This window comes from Equus przewalskii, chromosome 25 (assembly GCF_037783145.1).
Source record: "Equus przewalskii isolate Varuska chromosome 25, EquPr2, whole genome shotgun sequence".
NCBI classification, from domain to species: domain Eukaryota; kingdom Metazoa; phylum Chordata; class Mammalia; order Perissodactyla; family Equidae; genus Equus; species Equus przewalskii.
Window position 1 is genome coordinate 22091275 of NC_091855.1, and position 14382 is coordinate 22105656.

At 54.5% G+C, this 14382-nt stretch overlaps 1 protein-coding gene across 30 annotated transcripts in view; it reads left to right on the forward strand.

Moving 5' to 3' along the window:
- TMEM63C (transmembrane protein 63C) overlaps window positions 1-10177 on the forward strand; it is a 77935-nt gene extending 67758 nt beyond the window's left edge. For all 30 annotated transcript variants that reach the window (XM_070594330.1, XM_070594336.1, XM_070594341.1 and 27 more), the window contains 5 exons: window positions 24-129; window positions 564-731; window positions 2717-2826; window positions 4289-4357; window positions 7219-10177. In XM_070594330.1, the coding sequence (XP_070450431.1) occupies window positions 24-129; window positions 564-731; window positions 2717-2826; window positions 4289-4357; window positions 7219-7419 (654 nt within the window). In that variant the 3' untranslated portion in view covers window positions 7420-10177. The remainder of the gene's footprint in view (window positions 1-23; window positions 130-563; window positions 732-2716; window positions 2827-4288; window positions 4358-7218) is intronic.
- The last annotated feature ends 4205 nt before the right edge of the window (window positions 10178-14382 follow it).

A 14382-nucleotide genomic window follows, 5' to 3' on the forward strand; every position in this document is an offset into this window, starting at 1 on the left:
GTAACCTGCGCCTTCTGCCCCAGAGACAGGCCATGGACTTCCAGTTTGGGCGAGAGTACGCATGGATGTCGAACGTTTTCAGCGTGGTGATGGCTTACAGCATTACCTGCCCTATCATTGTTCCTTTCGGTGAGTCATCCCTGAGGCATTCCCAGGACTTCACACCCTCAGACTGGGAGCGTTTTTTGATCCCCACAACATCCGGCCATCTTCTGGAGCACGAGAAAGCCCAGGACAGGTTGTTAGCAGGGTGGGGAGGTGCCAGGGCCAGGGCCAGGGCCAGGATAGCGGGGTTCAGGTTGGATGGCTGTTTACTAGGATGTTTGTTGAGTGAATGCGTGAGTGAATGACTCTTCACTAAACTGGCAGAATAGGTTCTGGGGGCTCAAGATAATCCACTGGTCTCCGAGGTTGGCACCACAGGGCTCCCACAGCCTGTCCTTGGCCCCTGTGGCTCTGATAGACCTGAATATGGCTCCTCAGGCCTGTGGGGGCCTTGGAACAGCACAGGTCCCAACTGCGAAAGCAGCCACTGAGCGTGCCTCCGTCTTCCGGCCCCCCAGGGCTGCTCTACCTGTGCATGAAGCACGTCACGGACCGCTATAACATGTACTACTCCTTCGCACCCACCAAACTCAACGAGCAGATCCACATGGCTGCTGTCTACCAGGCTATGTTTGCCCCGATCCTGGGTCTGTGCTGGATGCTGTTCTTCTCCATCCTACGATTAGGTAGGTGCCAAGCCTGCCCGGCCACCCCGGCCTCTTCCTGCCCCCCGCTGCTCCAGAAACCCCTTAACAACTCCGTCAGAGCAGAAAAAGCCCAGGAGAAGCAAGGCGCTGCTCCTCGAGCGTGGCCGAGCTCCGTGGCTTCTCTAGGCGGAAAGGACTCCTGTTAGAGTGCCAGCAGGCTTTTGAAGCTAAGAGGAGAGCTTGGACCAATGTGGTCCAAACCGTACGCATTTTGGTTTATGACCCTCAGGACAAGAAACATCATACTCCTTCGTTCTGACTCAAGGCTGACAAGAAATAAAATATTAGCTATCGGGCTCCATTCCCATGACATTCCCTTTGGGATCCTACAAGATGCCGGGTTGCCAAAAACCTGGAGGAGGATGCCAAGTCTGTCCCAGCAGCCAGCTGTTCCCCTACTCTCGGCTTCATCAAGCTGTTGTCCATGCCCAGGCGAGCTCAGAGACACCCTCACAGAGGCAGTCCCCACGGGCCACCAACTGGAATTCCCTCTGAGGCAAGAAGCTCCCACTGACCTCTCCGTCCTCCTGCTTCCCCCTAGACCGTGTTCTGCCTCCCTTCACGCTGGCCTTCCCTCAGGGACACCTGACCTTAACCTTCTCGGTGCAGTGGAGAAGGGAAAGTCTGCATTTTCTTACTCTCCCTGTCACAATGGCGTCTGCCAACAGTCAGCTCTCCATTATTTGTGTGCATTATCTATTTGTCGACGCCCCCTATTTCCCATCTCCCTAGCCTTTCCCTGCCACCTAGCAGAGTTCATTTTTTTATCATGCTTTTTTCTAGGTATAAAGGACTACTTGTTTATTATCAAAAATAGGAAAAATTGAACCATCAAAATTTGAACGACCCATCATCTCAGCCAGACCCTGACGTCTTTTGCTCCCAGACCTCATTCTGTGCATATGTTTTGGGAGAGGAGGCAAAGCAGGCGGGAGTTTATTGGTTTATTGTTCCGTTACAAAATTGTGATCTCCAGGTTATAACATTCAGTCCTGTATCCTGAGCTGCTTCACGAACACTATGTTCTGAGCAATTTCCTGCGTTATTGAAATAGTATTTGTGCACATGCCTTTTAACAGCTGCGTGAAATTCTATCAGTTTTCGTCAGCTCTCCACTGTTGGATATTGAGATTGTTTACCATTTTTTGGTATTACAAAAAGATGATGATAAGCATCATTATGCAGTAACCTCTGACTGTCAAAACCGATTCTTAATATTTACCTACTTAGGAAACTGCTGCCATAAAAAAGTTTCCAAATATCCCCAAATGAAACGTAAATGATGTTTAAATTCTGGATTGCTTTTCAGCACCATTCGCACAGATAGCAGAGCACACACACTTCAGAAGGGCTTACAAGGAAAGGTGTGGGTCCAAGATTGTATTTTGGGGCAGTGGCATAAATAAGGAACTCAAAGGTACTTCCCAGGGATCGTGATGTGGGAGATTAACTGAAGGGGCAAGAAGGACATTTGTTGCCAATATTTCTTTTTTTTTTCTCCCCAAAGCCCCAGTACATAGTTGTGTATCCTACTTGTCGGTCATTCTAGTTCTTCTATGTGGGATGCCGCCACAGCATGGCTTGATGAGTGGTGCATAGGTCTGCCCCCAGGATCCCAACTGGTGAACCCTAGGCCGCCAAAGTGAGGCACACAAACTTAACTGCTCAGCCACAAGGCCGGCCCCAAGAAGGATTTATTTAATGGGCACTCAATGGATGCTTAAGTCAATTACTTTTTTCTTGGAATCCACAGGATGCCAAATTCTAAACTGGTCAAATAGAACAGATGGCTAATGTCCTTGTGGGAGGCTTACTGATCCCAGTTGTTAGGAGAACTGGGTGAAGGTCTCTGTCCCAGGCTCCAAGCTCCTGCAGAGGTGCTGAGGGGGTCGCCAGGCATCTCTCAGTCTGGGTGGTATCTCAGCGGCAGATTCCTACCCACGACCTTTTCTTCTTCTTGGCAGGTCCGTTCCACATCATCACCTTGTTTTCCCTCTCCACTCTTGTCATCGCCGTCATAATTACCTTCCTTGCCAGTCTTATGGGGAAACTTCAGAGGGTACCTCTCTATGAGGTGAGTTGCCAGCCTGCCTTTCCTCCGCTGGTCCTCCCTGGCCCCTAGGGGACATAGCTCTGGAGCACCCTTCTGACCTGGGCACCTGCCGCATCAGGGGGAGGAAAGGTTCTTGCCTTTCTCCCTGGTTATGGGGTGTGCAAACTTAGTGTGCATGTGTGCATGCCAGTGTGTCCTTGCACTGGCCCCCAGAATCACACTTCACAGGGTGGGGAAATTTAGAAGACAGCTGTCCTCTCCTCTTCCCCCCTCTGACACCTCCTCCAAAAACCAGGCTGCTGGCCCATCCTCCTACGATGTGAGCCTATCTGCCGCTGAGCTGTGAGCACCATTCCAAGGGGTGGAGGGTTGAGAGAGAAGATGGAGAGAAAGAGTAAAGGGTGGGGGTAATAAAGGATGACGACCTGGGGAAGGAACGATAGTCATCCCACTTTTAAAAGTCCCAGGATATTGAACTTGCGGCTGTCTGGAGGGGAGGCGTGGCTCTCTGGGCCCCATGACTCTTTCAGGTCTTTGCCAGTGGGGCCCAGCCATTGACTGGAGAAGGGAGCCAATCCACGCTCACTGGGAGCCATGCCAGTAATGCTGTGTGCGCTAGATCAGCATTTCCCAACGTGGAGTGTCTGTACAGGCACACTGGAATGATTTCCAGTGGACTATAACATTATTCTTTATGGTTACACATTTATTTTTCTAGTTAACCTTCTGCTTATGGCAACTGACGTAGGTTTTCTATTTATAATAGTGAATTGTTTCCTTTTTAAATGAATTTATATAAATAAAAGAAAGTTGATTTAAAGCACTGGCATCCTCCTGAGTCAGAGGAGGGAGGCTCTTGGAAGAGGATCTTCTCACTTCTAGTGGCCCCATATCTGGGGCCCTGGGCACAGGTGCCCGCTGCCCTCCCTGCCTGGCCCCCCTCCTCCATCCCCTGGCCCGTGTGCCATGCTAGTGAAGGACCAGAGTGGACAACGCCTCTGGCTCTGTCTTCCCAGTACAATGATGTCATGTGATCTGGTTGCCCAAGTGTCCATTCTAGAGAAGGAAGATGGCAGGGGCCCGAGACCATATGGGTTTAGGGGACCTAGATCCTTATCTCATTCCTGAGATAGAGGGGAAGTTCCAGGAGGAAAGAAGATAGGTTTGAAGTCAGAGGTTTTCCTAGAGTGAAAGTAGGCTCATCTTTGAACCCCAGTCTCAACCCTGCTTACTTCCTCCTATTACAGTCCTTGGGAATGGAACATTCCAGAAGAGTCTCCTTAGCATCCCAGTCCTCTCTCTGTCCCCCTGGGCTTCTGCCTTGCCAGCTGGGCTGCAGGTCTGGAAAAACTAAAGATAAATTGAGCTTAAGGGGAACGAGAGGCCCAGGTGCAGGGTCCAGGCTGCTCTGGATGTGGAGAGGGAGGGTGCAAGGGCAGACATCGCCATTCTGTGACCCTCACGTCTCTCCCCGCTGCCGCAGCCCGAGGAGGAGATGGAGACCGTGTACGACATGGAGCCAAGCAGCACCTCCTCCACGCCCACCTCCCTTGTGAGTCAGTGCCTTCACCCTGGGGGACAGGTCAGGAGGGGGGTGCTTACAGGGTGGGTTACTCCAGCAGCATCGTTGGGGGCACCAGCATGTAGTGCCCACCCTGGGTATTGGGGAGGAGATGGGGGCCCCTGGGCTCCCTCCTCTGATGCAGCAGGACTTGGCCCAGGTCACATTGCTGCCGTGGCCCTGGCTGAAGCACCAGGAAGAGAGAAGAGACAAGATTTCCCTGACAGTCCCTAGAAGCACCTCAGAGAGGAAGAAAAATGTCAGGGTGAACCCAGCCTCAGCGAGCTCAGTCGTGTAGACACAGGGATATGCTGGGGCTCGGCCTCAGGACCGAAGGCTGCCTCCAGGGGCACAGGTGCCAGGCAGAGCGACGCAGACAGAGCTGCAGGGAGCTATTGGAGGTCTGCACTAAATGGTAAGGCAGAGGCCACACCAGATGAGTGAGCCCTTCAGCCTGTGAAGAGCCAAGGCCGGACTCAGAATGCAGGAGTCCAGTAGGCTGGGTGTTGGCTCCCACACCATGGCTCAGCCTGGAAGGGCACGAGCACTTGCCCACATCCTGGCCACAAGCATGGATCCAGGGCCACTGATGCGTGCACTGAGCTGGGTACAGGGTCAGCCCATGCCTCAATGCCAGGGCGCCTTGGAGGAGCACTGAAGAAGGGCGCCAGCCAGCCTTGGCACTCAGGGAAGGCTTCCCAGAGGAGGGGACATCTAACCTGATTCCAGGAAAGGGAGTAGGGGTTGCCAGGTGGAATAGGGTGTAGGGGAAGAACATTCGAGGAAGAGGATCAGCCTGTGCAAAGTCCCAGAAGAGAGAATCTGGAGTGTGTGGGGAACTGAAGACAGTTTGCGGCCTGGTGGAAATGTGGAGCGGGTGGCTGGGCCCAGTGGGAGAGGAGACCGAGTTGCGTGAAAGTGATAGATGTGCCAGTGGGTGAACATGCCCACCCTCGGTGCACAGAACCACAGGTCTGCCTCGCTGTGGAAAAAACCCTACATAGAGGGACAAATTGTCTCTGGGAGGTGGCAGGAGAGAAGGAGCTTCGGTGCTGGAGAGATTACAAAGGTTTCACAGCAGGAAGGTCTCTTCACATAGCATCTCCCCTGGGGCCCGTCCACAAGGACCCTCTGGAATAATGTTAGCAATCGGTTATTGAAATCTTCTTAGGAACCTGAGCGCTTTGCCATTCTCGCCCTTGATCTTTATGATAAATGCACAGAGTAGGTGTTTTTATCGTCATTTTACAGATGGGGAAACTGAGGCCCAAAATGGTCAATAAACTTAGACCTCAGGACACTGCTAAGCAAGGAAGTGGCAAAGCAAAGTTTGAACCAGGTCTGTCTGACTCTCAGGCCTGAGCTTAAAAAAAAATTACTGGAATTGATTTTTTTAATCTTTCCTTATTACAACAGTGGTATATGAACATCGTAGATCATTATGGGGAAAAAACAGATAAGCAAAAATAAGAAAATAAAAAGTCCATATTCCACCACCCAGAGATGACCACGGATCCCTTAGTATATATTCTTCTAGGTATATATATATACATAATTTTTGCCAAAATGAAATAATACTGCATACTGTTTTATAACCTGCATTTTTAGCTAACAATCTCCATCTTTCTCTATATATGAATTTTCACCTCTTCGAATACCCAATCCTTGTTCAAATTGCCCTAAGTGTTCCAGAAATATCTTTCACGGCTTGTCCAAACCAAGATGCAGTCCCATCTCTGTGCTAGATTAGTCAGGCACCTGTGCATGTCCCTTCAATCCTAGCACCATCTCTTTGTTATAACTTATTGGAGAGACCAAGCCAGTAGGTCTGCAGAATGTCCCACCTTCTGGATTTTTCTGGCTGTTTCTTCATGATGACTGACAGCAAATTCCACTATCTCCCGTATTCCCTGAAAACTAGAAGTCAGATCCAAAGGCTCAATGGATTCGAGTTCAACACTAGGGACTAGAACACGTTACAGGCAGTGCTGTGCATCAGACCAGGAGATGCACAATATCTCACTGACTCCCATTAATGATGCCAAAGGGAATCCCTGATTCAGAGGATGACAGCTGGCTTCTTCCATTGTTCAGTTACCATTTTCCCCCTTATGAACAAAAGGTGACCTAGGGGGTTTACTTTGGCATTATGCAAATGTCTAGATTCTTCTGTAGGAAAAGTGTTCCCTCATCAATGAAGGCTGCTTGGTTTCACTGAAATGAATTCTTACAGGAAAGGTTTAATTCTATCCCATAATTACCTATTTTCAAAATAAGGAGTTGGTTTAAAAGCTACTTCAAAGAATGACGAAGAGCTCTGTCCCTAGTCCTTCTGTGTTTTTCTATTCTGCTGCCCTCCCAGGCATTCCTGGGACCATTCCTCAGTTTGACAGGTCACAAGACCAAGACCTCAGAGAGCAGTCTCAGTTTCAAATCCTGATTCACAGGCCAACCAATGACGCAGCCCGAGGTTGTCGTGGATGCACCTCTGACATTGTATTAGAAAGTGCACTAGCTCAGGAAGGCGGGTCTCTCCAGACCCCAGAGGAGGGAAGCCTTGAGCCGTCTCCCTCTGGAACCAAGAATGAGTGGAAGATGTGCTGAAGGAACAGTGGTCTGGGAGTTAGGACATCTGCAATAACCAGCCCTGGGAGCTCAGACATGCTCATTAAACGATCAAGAGCACCTGGGTGGGTGGGACGGCCAGGACTAGGGTGGCCAGGGAAGAAAGGGGGGATCCATGGCTCGGAGGGCCAGAGGCTCTAGGGGTGGGCCATGTGGGGAAAGCGTGTGTCCAGGGCCCTGCCCCAGATGTGACCTCACCCCCACCTCCCCCTCTCTGTCCCGAGCAGCTGTACGTGGCCACCGTGCTACAAGAGCCTGAGATGAACCTGACTCCAGCCTCCTCCCCAGCCCGGCACACCTACGGCACCATGAACAGACAGCTGGAAGAGGGAGAAGAGGAGAGTGGTGTGAGGGGCTTCGCGAGGGAGCTGGACTCGGCCAAGTTCCAGGAAGGGCTGGAACTGGAGGGCCAGAGCCAGTACCACTGACCAGGACCCGAGGCCTCCACCTGGCGACTCCAGCTGGGAGTGGTGGCCAGGGGAGGGCCAGGCAGGAGGGCAGCCCAGACCTCCCCACTACCTCCTGCAGACTTTGGGAAGTCCCCAGCAGAGACATCTGCCACCCTGGCCATCAGCTGCGTGGAGGCCCCGACCTGCTGACCGGCTAGAACGGGAGGCGCTGGGTGGTGCAGAGGGACCCCAGGATGGGATGGAGGATACAGGCAAGCACCACATCTTGGGAGAGATGGCTGAAGCCCTGGGCATAGAGACTGAAGGCTGGGGAACCTTCCTGGGGTCAGGATGGAGAAGGTGTGCGTAAGACAGGAGCAAAAAGAAGTCCACCGAAGACTTTCTGGGGTCTTTGCCACCCTTCCACCAGCTGCTCTGCCGAGGAGCTTCTGCTGCTGCTCCGACCCCCTCCCCTCCCCCTCACTCCCAGCCCATCCCTCCCCTGCAGTCTGAGGAAGCGAAGGTGTGTGTGCTGGGCCTCATCAACAAGACACCGATGACCGCCTCATCCAGGTCGCCCTGCTTGGGGGTTGTAAAGAGAGTTTCTCTACCGCCTGGAGCAAGGGGCAGCTGAGACCATAGACCTGAGAGGAAGTGACTGAACCCCGTCCTGTTCTCCTGCCCCTCATCAGATGTCCTCAGGAGTCGGGTAGAAGCCCTTCTCCTTTCTATTCTTGCAAGGGTCGCTGGGATGTGGTCACTCCGGGCTCATTAAACGGGACCTGTGTGAGTTTTGATGAAGGCACCCGCGGCTGGTTACCATAAGGTGGGAGGGGCAGAGGCAGAATTCATGGGGAGGGGGGGCTAATCCCAAAACACTGAGTGATGGGAAACCAGATATACTTCCCCAAGCCCCAGGGCCTACTGAGAGGACCCCAAGGTCAAAGATGTGGCCACTAAGAGCTGTCATTGCCTCACACCCACCTGAGGGCCTGAGCCCCAGCATGGCCAAGGTGGGTGGCAGCTTAGGGTGAGATGCTCGTGCTTCCACTAAAGGTACTGGCCATTCCCTGGCCCCTAAGTAGGACCCTCCCTCTCCTCTTGGGGCCTCCCTACACCCTGGACTGAAGACCATTCAAGTGACCTCCAGTGGGGTCGTGACTCAGATATTGCAGATACACTGCTGGAGGTGTGTGGAGGTGGGGGCTGCACCCTCCGTGGAGGACCCCTTTCTGGCAGAGTAAGGCTGCTCTCTGAGGGCTGCCACTACCGGAGGCCTGGAGGAGCTGAATCCTGAGTAGGAACAATGCTGGTGACACGCAGCATCTTTGCCACAGGTGGGGGCCGTGCACGCCTCTGCCTCTGGGGACAGGTCCCCACCAGGACCACCAGGCAGCCCAGCGGGGCAGGACATGGAGAAGGGCCAGCTGGGGCCTCACGGACCAGAACGAGCCAAATCAAATGGAGACTGCGTGCTCTAGAACTCTTCTGAGCTCACTCCTCCAAAGGTCTGGGTCCCTGCAGCTAACCTGCTGAAGGTGGGCCCCAGACTCACCTCACCTGGGCATTTCCCACCAAGTCCCAGGCACGTGGGTGCCTGTGAGCTCAGATCACCTGGGCCTCATCCCTGCTCCATCCTTGCCCACATCCCAGCTCCAGAAGCTCCAGGCGTCACCCTAGATGAGAAACAGTGCTCGAGGGGCACACATTGCCATCCTCCCAGGGTTTGGCCTACACTTTGGCATGAAGGACCTTTCCAGAGAGTCTGAGTCAGCTGGGGAGGAGGCAGTCTTTCCTACTCCTTGTCCAGTTAAGAATAAGCAGGAAATTATATCCAGCCAGTCCCTCATAAATCCAGGCCCTAGCATTTCACCAGCCAACAAGGGGAAGGGTCTTTTCCACAGCAGAGTGGTCAGGGATCCAGCAGAGAGCTCCAGCCCAGCCCCAGAGTGTGCACATGGTGTGTGGTGGGGCAGTGCTGCCAGAAGCTGGCCTGCAGGCTCTCCTTAGCGGGGCACTACTTGCTGGCACCAGCCCCCAGGCTCTGCAGCCCCCACTGGACTGTTCCTGCTGCTTCCTCCACTGTCCCTCCTCTCCCCTCCCCCAGGCCACCCAGCAGCCTGTGGAAGGGACCCAACGGACGACATGGCAGCACAGCTGGGGGCTTCCCCCTCTGAATTTGGGTTGAGTACAGTCTGGTTCTGAGAGAAGGTGGTGTGAATATTTGGAAAGTTCCAGAGTCCACTCACTAGTCTTTCCAGAGACCCAGGGCAACGGGCAAGGCCCCACCATAGCCGCTCTGCCTCTCATGGTCACTGTGTGGTGGGTGTGGGCATGCTTTGGCTCTTACATGCCATGTCCAGGCCCTCCCCTGGCACCTCCCCTCTGGCCTGCTCTCTCAGCCCACACCTGTCTCACTCATTGGCCTCCACCTACTACCATCCTACCCTAACACCCTACAGGTCCACTTCCCCGCTGCCCTTCCCCCATCTGTCCGCCAAAGCACCCCGACCCCAGACTTGATCCTTTTTGGAGGGAGTTGCCTCCGGGGAGGACGCGGCATTGCCTAGAGCCCCCGAGAAGTGCCCCACTGGGCTTAGAGCAGCTCCACACCTGCCTGCCTCTTCCTCAGACGCTTCTGGAAGCAAAGTGCCTATCAGCAACATTGCATCCTCTGGGGTCTCCAGTGGGGGATGTGGACTTCCCTTGGCCACCACCACTAAAGGAATGTGCCAGAATGCCGAACCTTCTTGTTACTAATGCTATGACCGTGCCTTGAATAAACACGTCCTCCCAACCTCTGCTGGCCCGTGCCTCTGCATCTAGAATGGCCCCGCAGGGCCTCCCCTGCCCCTGGAAGGAGGCAGAGCCGCTAAGGGAGGAACCTCCCTGAGGTTGCTGGACTGGACCATGCCTTGCTTCATGGCATCAGGCTCTGGGGCCAGAGATGCCCTTTCCGGCATCCCCTCACCCCTCGCCCTTCCCTGGCCCCCGGCCGCACAGGGGAAGGCCTGGCAAGTGCCACCTTGTCTGCTGGAGAGGAAGCAAATCTGCCTCATTCTTCTGCTGTGGATGCTCTGAGAGCTCCATGAGTGGTAGGGGAGGACTTTCTGGTCCGTGAGCTACCCAGAGAGTCATCGGGGGAGCCTCCCCTTGGCAGCAGAGGCCCGGGGGTGAGTGCTGGGCCCCAAGAGAAGGCCGCTGGCCAGACCAGCAGTTGGACTCAACAAGATGAAGACTTCAGGTGGAGGCCCCCAGAAAGAGCAGCAGGCAGGGCTCAGGGCGGCACCAGCCTCAGCCCGTGGCACACGGGCTGGGGGAGGTTGAGGAGACGCTCGGCATTAGGGGCATATGTGGGGCTGCCAGGTCAGGCCTGGGCAGGATAAGAAACACCCTCAAGCAAAGGCTAGTTATGTCTGCTGTCATCTCTGTGGCAAGGACGAGAAAAGTTCTGTGCCCTGGGGGACATCATGTGTCCTGGCCAGGAGACCAGGGCTCTGGCCACCTTCTGGCAGGCCTGATGACCCTGGGCTGGTATCTCATGCAGAAAGTAGGGCTAGGAGGCCATGAGGTCGACCACTCTGGCTTATTACTGAACAGAGCAGATTCAGCTGGGGGTCACAGAGGTGTGTGGTGAGGGGCTTCCTTCCCCACTGCTCCCTGTGAGGACGGACGACTGTCTCAGGGACAGGCTGCCCAAGAGCTGCTCGCCAGCCCACCCCCCAAGCCCCTCTCCGCAAGCTGTCACAGTCTATCAGTGGGCATGGGTCCAGGCCCATCCCTTGACCCCTCTCCCCTGAAAGCAATTATTTTCTGAGTCAAGTCAGATGAGAACCATGGGGGCTGCATCAGGGGACAGAGAAGCATGAAGGCCACCCTGGCTGGGTGGGAGCGGCTGTGCCCTGCTGCCTGGAAACGGGTGGGCTGATGGCTGCTCTAGGAATAAGGGGCCTTTTCCTTGGATCCACAAACTCCGCCACAACAGCTGCCTGCCAGGGTCTCCTCCCAGGGGCCAGCAGTCTCCAGGGTCCCCCACATCGCAGGCCCTGTCCATTCCTTGGTTCAGCAGACCTTTCAGGGGACTTGGCTCAGGCAGAGACAGAGATGTAAACAGACAGATGGGCAAAGAAGCTAAAGAGGGAGGGCTGCAGCCCCACGCATGTGAAATCCTGAAGGGAGGACGGGGCGGGTCAATCCTCTCTGTACTCAGCAGGGCAGGAGGCCTGGTGGCCTAGCAGGCGAATATGCCTGGGCTGGGGGCAGAACGGGACAGGTCAAGAGGGAGGCCTGGTGCCAGGGAAGCCCAGAACGCCGGCTTAATGGGGCTCTGCCCAAGAGGGCACTGGAGCACCCGAATGAGAGCCGTGCTGGGCTCCACAGGGCTGGGAGGAAGCAGGAAGGCCCTGGGCTCTAGGAGGCTCTGCCTAGAGGCTATGGGCACCTCCAGGGCTGGCTCCCCACCACCTTCCCAAAGCTGTCATGCTGGAGGAAGCTCAGGGCTGTCCTGAGGGACCTCCATGCTGGCCTGACTCCGTGACTCCGTGTTTCTAAGTCCACTCTGTGGCACACCCTGGGGAGGCACGGGGCACCTGGCTTACGGGATGGTGGTTCCAGGCTTTCTCCACAGAGGCTGTTTTCTGAACACGTGACGGTCCCCCAGCCTTGACAACCAGCAGCCCAGCATCTCTCAAGCCCCAGATGCTGGGGCCCTCCATCCCTGCTGCAAATGTGAGTCTCCTGCGAGATTGGCAACAATCCCAAAGTCCAGGCCCCATCCACGAACACACCAAAATTTCTGGGGCGGGGGCTGGGCACCCCTGTTTTACAAAAGCCCCTAGGTGACTCCAGTGTGCAGGGAGCGTGGAGCCAGCAATGCTCTCAGGTGTAAGGAAACAAGCCCAGCCTCACGCCCTGGAGTTGGGGAGCTGGTCTCAGCACCCCGCACTGCCTCTCCCCCAGGGAGCCCGTGAGTGAGTGCAAAGCCACAGCTGGGAAAGCTCTCCGTCCTTCCCTGGCTCCAGGGGGCTCAAAGGTCAGGTGCCCGCCAGGTAAGCAAAGGTTAGGCCCGAATGAACACCTGCCTTGCGGTTTATAAGGGATTAACACCTAGCACTGGCACCACTTCTAGGACAGTCAACTTACCTTACCGTTAAGTACTGCTGTTTGGGCTGGAGAGACGCGCACTGGGCCTCAGGGGTCCCTTCTGACTACCTCATCACCTTCAGGAATGGTTGGAAGAATTTCTTCTTCTCTCTCCTCCAAACACAGAGCCCAAAGTGGCTTTCATGTCAGCCTTCCCATTTCGATTGCAAGATTAAAAGTGCAACAAGCAGGGACCGGCCCCTGGCCGAGTGGTTAAGTTCGCGCTCTCCGCTTCAGTGGCCCAGGGTTTCGCTGGTTCGAATCCTGGGCGCGGACATGGCACCCCTTGTCAGGCCATGCCAGGACGGCATCCCACGTGCCACAACTAGAAGGACCCACAACTAAAATATACAACTATGTACTGGGAGGATTTGGGGAGAAAAAGCAGGAAAAAAAAAAGATGATTGGCAACAACTGTTAGCTCAGGTGCCAATCTTTAAAAAAAAAAAGTGCAATAAGCAAACTTATAGAATGGGATATCCGGTAGGGGTAAGTGCTTTGAAGCAAAAATAAAGCAGGATAGGGGAGGAGGAGTGACTGGAGATGGGACGGTCCAGGACAAGCTCTGTGGGGATGAGCCAGGGAGGGAGCAGAAGCTGCACAAAGGGGGTGCCGGGCAGATCTGGAGGGCCTGAGGGAACAAACACAGGGGCGGGATCAACGGGGAGCACAGGGTGGCTGGAGCAGAGAGAGGGAAAGAGAGGAAGAGGTGAGGTCTGAGGGCGACGGGCTTTGGAGGCCATGGTTAGGACTCCAGGGTTTATTCCAGTGATATGAGAAGCTCCTGGAAGATTCTGAGCAGGGGGGCAACACCTGAGGTTTTGAAGCGATCACTCTGGCTACTGGGTGGGGACAAGGTGGAAGCAGAAAACCCCACTGGGGCTCTGTTGGAGGCATCCAGGAGCGAATACAGTAGGTCGGACAAGGACAGGGCGGTGAATGAGGAGAGGGAGAGAGAAACTCAGAATAGCATCTGAGGATTCATCAATGGATTAGATGTGGGGTCTGAGAGAAAGCAAGGAAGTAAGGATGACTCCCAGTTCCTCAGCCTGAACAACTGGGTAAACTGGTTTACCGAGGCAGAGGATGCTGGAAGGAACGAGTCTGGAGAAAATACCAAATCTATTTTGCTCATGTTACGTTTGAGATGCCTCGTGGGGATGCTGGGCAGGTGGCTGGACACAGGGGTTGAGCAGGGGAAAGTTAGGTTGGAGACGTAAACTTTGGAGTCATCAGCATCTGGGTGGTGGTTAAAGCAGGGGACTGGCTAAGACCTCTAGAGGAGCAAGTGGAGGTAAGAATTCCAAGGGAGATGGGGAGGGGAATCCCCAAGGGAGCCTGAGAAAGAGGAGCAGCGAGGAAGGAGGAAAACCAGCAGAGCCTGGAGTCCTGAAGGCCAGGGAAAGAAAGGGACTCGGAGAAGCAGGAGGGAGCCCCCAGCTCTAACTGCACTCGAGAGTAAATATGGGGCATAGAGGAGTGAATTCAAAGACGCCAGGAAGAAGCATCAGCCAAGGCAGAATGCTGGATGTGCCATTAGACAAATGACCAGGTTTCTCCCAGAAATCCATGGCAAGAGAGAATGGGAGAGAGGCTAGTAGAGAACGAGAAGTTTAAGACACACAACTCAGGGCTGGCCTGGTGGCATAGTGGTTAAGTTGGTGCACTCTGCTTTGGCGGCCCAGGGTTTGCAGGTTCAGATCACGGACAGTGACCTATACACCACTCATCAAGCCATGCTGTGGCAGCGTCCCACATATAAAATAGAGGGAGATTGGCAACAGATATTAGCTCAGGGCCAATCTTCCTCAGCAGAAAAAAAAAAAATAAGAGACACAACCAGATGGAATGCATGGCCCT